This window comes from Corvus brachyrhynchos, unplaced genomic scaffold (assembly GCF_000691975.1).
Source record: "Corvus brachyrhynchos isolate BGI_N302 unplaced genomic scaffold, ASM69197v1 scaffold56, whole genome shotgun sequence".
In the NCBI taxonomy this organism is placed as follows: domain Eukaryota; kingdom Metazoa; phylum Chordata; class Aves; order Passeriformes; family Corvidae; genus Corvus; species Corvus brachyrhynchos.
In genome coordinates this window covers 5,511,770-5,520,459 of record NW_008238664.1, presented here as the reverse complement: position 1 = coordinate 5,520,459, position 8,690 = coordinate 5,511,770, and the positions used below count along the sequence as shown (strand labels likewise).

The 8,690-nt window shown below is 46.8% G+C and overlaps 1 protein-coding gene across 2 annotated transcripts in view; it reads right to left on the bottom strand.

Moving 5' to 3' along the window:
• SGSM3 (small G protein signaling modulator 3) overlaps window positions 1–8,690 on the bottom strand; it is a 28,936-nt gene that overhangs the window by 4,029 nt on the left and 16,217 nt on the right. For both annotated transcript variants that reach the window (XM_017737781.1, XM_017737782.1), the window contains 9 exons: window positions 8,321–8,548; window positions 7,386–7,440; window positions 3,648–3,775; window positions 3,188–3,343; window positions 2,596–2,650; window positions 2,125–2,174; window positions 719–871; window positions 550–620; window positions 183–231 (listed from right to left, as the gene is read on the bottom strand). In XM_017737781.1, the coding sequence (XP_017593270.1) occupies window positions 183–231; window positions 550–620; window positions 719–871; window positions 2,125–2,174; window positions 2,596–2,650; window positions 3,188–3,343; window positions 3,648–3,775; window positions 7,386–7,440; window positions 8,321–8,548 (945 nt within the window). The remainder of the gene's footprint in view (window positions 1–182; window positions 232–549; window positions 621–718; window positions 872–2,124; window positions 2,175–2,595; window positions 2,651–3,187; window positions 3,344–3,647; window positions 3,776–7,385; window positions 7,441–8,320; window positions 8,549–8,690) is intronic.

The window sequence follows — 8,690 nt, the reverse complement described above, 5'->3', positions numbered from 1 at the left end:
GGGCCAGCCATTTCAGCAACACAGCGAAATGCTGCCCTCCCTGGAGCTCCCACCCTCACCAGCGCACCAGAGGGGCTAAGGGAAGGTCTGGGAGACTTTGAAGCATCTCCCTCCAACAGTCTCCACAGGAAACATCCCCCAAGTAGGAGCTGGGCTCTGGCTGGGCTTGGGGCAGCACTCACCCGGTAAAGCAGCTCCTCTGGAGTGAGGACTTTGCCATCTTCATCAAGCCTGTAAAGATCATAGCAAAGACCCAGCTAGCTCCAGAGACACCCTAGACACACACAGGCCTTTCCTGCTTCATACCCCCACAGCTCTCATGCTACTGCTGAGCCCACAGGTGCCCCCACAGGCACGAGAGAACCAGATACAGACCCAGAAGCAAAGAGATGAGCCCAGGGGAGGAGACAAGAGCCACTGCCAGCCCAGGTCAGCACAGGCACAGCAGCCTACTGACACCCCACCCACAGGAGGATGGGACAGACCATGACCCTTGCCAAGGTGCAGAGCAGCATCAGTTTGAGGAGCATGGAGGAGGAGGGCACAGACCTGTAAGTCTTGCAGAGCACGAGGCGAGAATACACAGAGTCAAAGTCCCGTTCCACTTCCCGGCTTGCAGCCTAGAGGAGCAGAAGAACGGTCAGCACACTCTGCCCTACAACCCCTCACCTCAGCCCTCTGGTAATACTGCCCCACGAAAGGAACTGGGACACCTCACCTCTTCAATGAACAGCCAAGGGTGGCAGGCTCCCCCCAGCAGAGATGGCTTCTTCAATCCATGTTCAAATATGGACTTCAAGGCAGGACAGAGTGTCCCTCGCACCAAGTCCGTCACCCCCTCGGTGACAGAGTCATCTCCTGCGATGGAGTACTGAGGAACAGCAAGAGCCAGCTCTCAGCATACTGGCAGGCAGCAGAGCATGGAGGTGGTTCACTCACCTACACCTCTGCACAGACCAATTCCATTCCCAGGTGCCTACCAGAACCCCCTCCCCCCTCTTTAACTGTCATGCTCTTGCATAAGGCCCCATGTTCTGTGCTACTGCAGGGGATCTCCTGGGACCTTTGTGCTTACGTGGTACCCAGCAGACCACACAGGTGACCCCAGCACCATCCTGCAGCATTCAGCACATAGGAATGTGATGGTGTGATGCTGACTGAGCTAAGGTATGGAGAGGGACTTGCACTGAGGGTCTCTAGGACTCTGTAAGCTGCTAGAAGTCAAGACAAACAGAACTAGATAGGAATTTCCAGGTCAAGGGGTACACCACTTTGAGGTATCAGGCTGACACTCTGCTAACACTCCCGTAAGTGGGATCCTCTGTTTCCACAATTAGGAGGAGAAATGCTCAGCAGGACATGTTTGCACAGAGAGGTGATCTCCATCTAAGGAGCCAGCCCTGAGAGATGGGGAAGGAAGCAAGTGAGATGTCAATAGTAACATCTCTCTGGGGGCTTCTCTTGGGCCTCCAGGGTAAGACTTTGAGCTCTTCCTCACTCCCCAAATGCTGAGAAGAGGGAGAACTGGGCCTTCTCCACTTCCCCTGAAAATTGCTTAGGTCAACAGCTGCTGCTGTTTGTCTCATACACACTACCCCAACCTTGAGGGCATATTGAAGTATCTCCTATAGGTAAGTGCCGTCTCATCACTGCCAGCTGTAAGAGGAACTAAGACAGCAATTGTCCCCTTGGGCACAGCTGTTTGGGGAGACTTTACTGTCATGGTCACAAAGCATGAGCAGGATCCATAGGTACAGCCTCAAAGGAGGAAGAGAACACAGGCAGCTGGGAGCAGACAGAAACACTGCCCAATAGGATCCTCCTGCTTCTCTCCCTGCTGCTTTCTCAGCTTTCATCTCTACGGTCCTTGCAACCCCAGGCATTCCACACAGGTGCCCCTGGCAGCCCAGCCCTCATTCACTGCTTGGTCAGCATGAGGAAGTTGAGCAAACAGGCTTAGGAAGATAAGCTGCCTGATCACATCACAAAGCACTCAATGGCCAGAGAAAGCAAACAGACTGAAGGAGGGAAATCTGTGGCTCTTTTCAACTGTGTTTTTTTCAGTTATGACACAACCCTTTTTTTAATGTGGGGTTTTTTGTAGTTGTGGGGTTTTTTAAGTACCTCTTTACTCCGCTCATCCAAGATCTCCACAAATTTTGCAGGAAACCAACCTACAAAGAGTGAACAAAGAGATAAGCCTGACAAAGATACTGAGAAATCCTTACACAAAGCCCAGTGGGAGCTGAGAATAAATCAGAGTTCATAGGGCCCAACCCCAAAGAAGGAAGCAAGCAGCCTCAAAATCACAATAATTAAGGCAGCTGCATGAGAAAGTCAACTGCAGGGCACTGCCCACATGCAGCAGAGGTGACATGCACCCAACCACCTCGTCCCAAGAGGATGAGGCCTAAACTTGCCGTTTGCAAGAAGTAACCAGGTCACTGCTGCATGACTGCTCTCATACATTTCCTTTGTCCCTGGCAGATACTCTGGGTGCCTGGCACACCCTTTGCTGCCAGAGCAGTTGTTTTAGATGAATGGATGCTCTGCATCTGGCCCCACTCTCCCCAGTGCAACACATCCTGTTCTCACCTCTCAGTCCATTCAGCTCTCCCACCCAACAGTGCTCATCCTTCTGGGAAATGATCTGAAAAAGAGGAAAATGCCAGCTGAAGAGGTTGCAGCGGCAGGTGGGGTACAGCTGCCTGGCTTTATATCCACAATGAGGAACTGCTTTCTTCTCAACTGCTTTGTCACAGTTCTCTTCTCACATGGCCCAGGGCCTTCAAGGGGGACAAAGCTAATGCAAACATCCTGTTCTCCCCAATTCCAGATGGGATGCTCACAGTTAAATGCAAATGGATGCTTTTACAGTCTTCCCACAATTCAGTGTGCAGTGTTAAACAGGGACTTGGGTTGGACCAAATCCATGTTTTGCACATCTGTACAGCAGCCAGGAAACGGACTTTGTGGTGGCAGCGAGAACGACCCACAAGACAACACTCACAGAAACACACTGCCTCATCCCCAGGCAGCCCCCAGGAGCACCAGCCGTTTCTCCTGGGCTCCCAACTGGGCTCTGAGCTTATCTTCTCCCTTCTTTCTCTGCAGGAGAGGTAGTGCAACCCCCCAAACAAGCTGGGTCTGCATTTCCCGCCGGTGCCTGTCCCCTCGGCTGACACACCGTGATGATGTCGTTCTTGCGGAAGCCCAGCTCATCGTCATCGTGGCGCTCAAAATCCAGCAGTGCCTTGGCTCGGCGGCGCCGGTTACGGGAACAGGCCACGTAGTTCTCGTGGTCCCGCTGGTGGCTCTCCATGCTGTAGTCCGGGGTCAGATCCTAGCAGGCATGCACATAAGAGCAGAGAGGAATGAAAAGCCACAGGTGACTCCCAGCTATCTGCCAAAGCTTGCCTGCCCCTGTTCCCAACTTTTTTCCTGCTCCTAGCCAGCAGACAACTTCCCAGCACAGCCCTCCTCCACCAGGAATGGGTTAAGCAAGCCTCACCCTCAAGCCATTACACCTGGCATGTTCTTTCTCAAGCCCACACTTCAGGAGCATTTGAACAGCCCTGTTCTGTGGTGGACACTCAAAACCAATGCCTGGAGCACACAGCAGTGCAGATCCAGCTGTTTCCACTCACAATGCTGCAGTTCTTGGGATCCACACACTGGAAGTGCCGTGCCACCTGGAGAATGGCCTCACGCAGGTCAGCCACCAGCTCTGTCTGCTTGATGTTCTTGGCTTTCAGTGCCTCCAGATCATCATCCCCTGGTGGAACCCACGCAGCCAGAGGGAAGGCCAAGGAAGGAAAACAAGTACGTGGTATTTATTTTTTGTTACCATTAGAAATTACTGGTTCTGAAGAAACCAAAAAAGCCTAACCGGAAGTACCTAGACTAAGGCAAGTACTTACTGCCAATCTATTCAATAACATAAATAGCAAATACCAATTTGGCTGCATCGAATTTTAAGGAGATGGTACTTCAAACCACACATGGAACTGGGATATGTCATCTTTGATCTGTCTGGGAAACTCAGTATATCAAGCTACTACTTTAGAGAAGTGTCTACAATATATAGTCAGCTGAAGTGTGGCACACAAGGCTGGAGAACTTGCAGTAATCCTGTTCAACTGAAATTATCTTGAAATTGAATCAGCTTTTGGTGGAACTACTTCTAATATTTGTATAACTCACAGGCTGAGAACACATTCTTCACTGAGTCTTGGAAAAGATTTGAAAAACCAAGTCAGCCCACTTTCCTGTCCCAGTTGTGAAGTCAGAGCCACAAGAGCAAAGCCACCACCTGCTTTAGACCAACCTCCTTAGGAACCACGCTTCAAAGGTTTGGGGTGTATAAAAATGGTCATGAGCCAAAGTAAAAGTTACCAAAGCATCTTTCAACTATCACTAATCCCCCCAGGGTTTTGACAGCCTACGTCTATTACTTTATGCAGAAGGATACCTGATGGGATGGACTTTAGACAGTTAATGTATCTGAATGCCTTACACACTGGGTACATGATGTTTGGGAACAATGAACCATTTGCTTCTTTTTCTAAAAAAATCCTTTTGTATTAAATTCAAAGTGTACTTTCATATATCTATTTTTGCTCTCACTACAATATACTGAAGATGTGGTAGCTGGATTAACAAAATGAACATTTAAATAAACGTATTTTTCACTGAACTCCAATGTTTATACAAACACAGCTTTTATTCAGGAGCCAAGAAAATCACTGGCTAGCAAATTAGTACCGTGCTTATCTTCTAGCAGCATTATAGAAAACAATATGAATAGAGCATGGCCTGAGCTACAGCTGCTGCAACAGCTATATACACATTAAGCTTCTGGTAATTGAAAAGTTATTAACAGTATCTTTTAATCATGTGATCCTAATTAAAAAGACCCAAACTTTAGGAACGTATATAGAAGCACAAAATTAGATTTAAAATTATTTTTATAATTGTTTTCTTTGCTACATTAAATTATTTGAGATACATCGGATACACAGAGCTTAACAGAAAACTGAACTTTGCTTCTGGACTAGAAGAATTGTGGGGCACAGTTGCTCCCAGTCCAAGCAATAAAAAAATAAGAAAATCTCCCCCTCTGTGTCCAGGGGTAGGATACAGAGCATGCAAGAACTCTTACTATTCAGAGATGCAAAGATTGCAGGTAGGTGAGCACATAGATGTCGGGGATTCCCAGAAATTTCACGCTGCTAAAATAGAATGCAACTAGAGAAGAAACTAAACCACAGCCACAGCCACACTAGCTCTGTGGGCTCCTCTCATTTACATAGATCATTGATTCTTTCTGTCATCTCTCAGTCCCATCTGGCCAAAATACCATGCTCTTCCCTCTGTTCTCAGATCAATCCTACCCAAACACAAGCAGGAGACATGGGAAGCAAGTTCCACACTCTCCCACGTTAGAGTGGACATGGTACAGCGGAAGGCAGCTGGCATGTCCCCCAGCCTCACCTCACTGCACTCAACACGTACACTTTCAAACTTCAACACGTACATTTCCAAACAGGAAACCAGTGCATGATCAGCCACACGTGAGGAGGCTCTACGTTGAGCCTTCAAAGGCTGACGAGCTGCACAGCTCTGCACAGGATGAGCTCTACTGCATTCCCTTGGTGCAATGCCCACACAACAGGAAAACACATCTGGCTCACTCTGCTCTCCACCAAATTACCTTTCGTTATTTCTTTCTATTCCTGCATTGGAAATCTGGTTCAACTCCTTGAATCTCAGCTGGAGAAAGCCCTGACCAACCTGATCTAGCATGAGCAAGAGTCTGGCTTCGAGCAGGAGCTGTTGGAATACAGACGCTGAGAGGTCTCTTCTAAACAGTGCTCCTGTGATTCTATGACTCCTGTCCAAGTTACTATCACATCTGAATTCAATCGAAGAAGAATTAAGCTCTGGGTAAATTCTCATTCCCTCCCAGATGAGGGCTAAGTACCAGTTCTAAGCAGTAACTATCACAGGCAGCAGACTTTACATTTAGGATGGATGGATTGTCAGTTCACAGTAGAGGGTGGATTTATCACACCCAAGCTTTCCTTCCTCTCACTTGGGCTGAATTTTTCCATTGTGGTCAACTGCTGCAGGATGACAACTTCTCAGTTTTAACCAACATTTTAAATATAAAGAATAATGTAGGTAAAAAACATGATGGTCATTGTACAGAAGCGCCACTAAAATGAGAAAACCCTATCAATTATCTTGGTTCTGCCACTGATATATTTTGAAGCTTGAACTTAAAGTTTATCTTTGTGCATGTGTATAACTCATTATCACCTCCATAAAAATACTCAAACACAGTCAAGGAGACTGAGACACAAGAAAGGTGCATGTGGCAGCCAAGTTCCTGCCAGTTCAGTCTGTACCGACTGTATGATAACATTACATACAAAAGCTCTGAGTTTAGGTTGCACAAGCAACTTTCCTGTGTTTCTTCACTTCTGCATGCTTGACTTTACAGCATTATGAGTATTTTCTATGTAATGCTCTGTGCACTTGTAGGAAGCCTGTGACAGTATATCAGCTTCCTGGAGAACATAAGAAAAGCTGCTCTGTGGAAAGAACAGTAAAGCCCATTTTTAGATTTATTCAGGCCTTTCAACCGCAACAGGAACACAGTTTGAGCCCTGTAAATTCAGTATGTTGTCTTCTTCTGGAAAAACAATTCCTGTGGTGACATGTGGCAATTTCAAGAAAGCTAGCCAATTTCAAGTAAGGTGATGACAGTGGGGCTTACAGGAGAGAGGGCTCTCATGGAGTCAAGAAATAAGTTACTCTTAAACCCATGCAAAAGCTATTCTGACTATGCCCTTTCTGGATATACGCTGGCTTGGCTTGTAAGTGAAGAAAATTAAGAGTCAAAAGCATTCACAACATTGAACTCTCAGAATAAGTAAGGGAAAATAAAATGATGTTTTCATTTATAATTTTGATGGGTGACGCACTAGACATCCCGTCCTGTCTCAGATCTTCAGAGATGCTCCTGAATTGAGCAGAGTAAGATCAGAGAGTACCACATCCAGACTGTGGGCTGCAGAAGGTCTGCCAGAAAATGTGTTTGACCTTTTGGTCAGTGCAAAAAGGACATTACAGCTGGGCTGAGCTGCATTTGCTGCTGGTTACCATTCATGGACTGTCTAACCTAAAATTTACTTTCTGGGCTCAAATCAAAGAAAGCAAGTAATAAACTGCACTTCTTCCCTCTCATTCTTCAGTTCTGACTCCCTCCTCTCCAATCCCTCTATCCCAATGTTTCCCTGCTTTGCCTGCTCCCCCCTCCGTCCTAAGCTGCTGTAGCCATCAACTACATCAACACATGAAAGGTGTGGGATTGTCCTTACCGAAAAGCAGAGAGGTGATGCCAGATTTCCTGCGCTGAGTCCTGCGCCGCACAATCTGAGGGAGAGGGAAGAGAGAGAACAAAGTGCACACATTAGGACAGATTTCAGAAATAAAATAAAGCAACCCTCCACACCAGTCAGCTCTGGGCAAGGGGTCCTGACAGCTACCTCTAGAAGGGGCAGGCCAGTGAAGAGGCAGTTTTAGACAAGAGTTGTTCTAGTCCTAACACATTGAATCAGCTCTACTGCTTCATCTGCTCCAAGTGCAACAGGTTATTTATACCTTAATTATTACAAAGGCATAATTGAAGTCCAAGAATCAACCATGATCCATGTAAAAAATTTTAATTCTACTTCTATTTTTTGTCAAAAGCAGTTCCACATGTAATTGTATATAAATTTCTAAGTGGATAGCTATTAAATTTTAGAACTGCCTGAGTGTCTTGTCTGCAACTGTGGATCTCAGTCCAAGATTAAACACAGGCACATTTTTAATTCAGCTTCTCAAAAGCAGCTGCTGCTGTTTTCTGACTCAACCTCTCAAGGTTATTTTAGCATACCAGTTTCTTACTAATGGATTAAACCCAGTTCCTACTCTCTGTGTGCTTCAAGCAAATTCTGCCAAAAGCATATGTTGTTTCTTTAAGTTTCCATTAATGAAATGCATCACGTATCATCATAACTCTCACGAATAATAATTACAATCATTGCCAATATCCCTTTCATCTGGGGATTTATCAACAAGGACAGATCTGGCACCATTTAATTGGTATAGAACTTCCAAATACATTTTCTCCACTGGATAACGATTACCTTGGACCCAAAAATCCTCCCAAACAGGAAGACCTCTTGCTCACAAACCGTAATTGGGTGGGAATACATAAGGGAATGGTAAAAAGGGAGCAGCAGAGGCAGGTGGGACTCTGTGCACTCACTTTGGATAGATTTTTGGCTGTGGTGCTGGAGTTGAGCAGCTGCCCCTGCTCAGCGATGAGGTAGGCCAGGTGTTTGCGGCGCTGGGTCTCCACCGCTACATCCGTCAGCGAGCTGGCCACGCGCATGGCCTCCCGCAGCAACACATCTGCGTCCTCAATCTGGCTCGGGATGTCTGACAGCGTGTTGAAGATCGAGGCAGAGTTCTCGGACTGGATCAGCTCATCCTCCTGCAACAACACAGTTATTTTTGCCTCATGGAGTGGTGAACACGACAGCTGTGCTCCTGAGGCTGCTAGATGCAGTTTTACATTCAGCGTACAGCCTGGGCAGGTACAACCAGAAAATTACATTAAAAAACCCTTCAGCAGG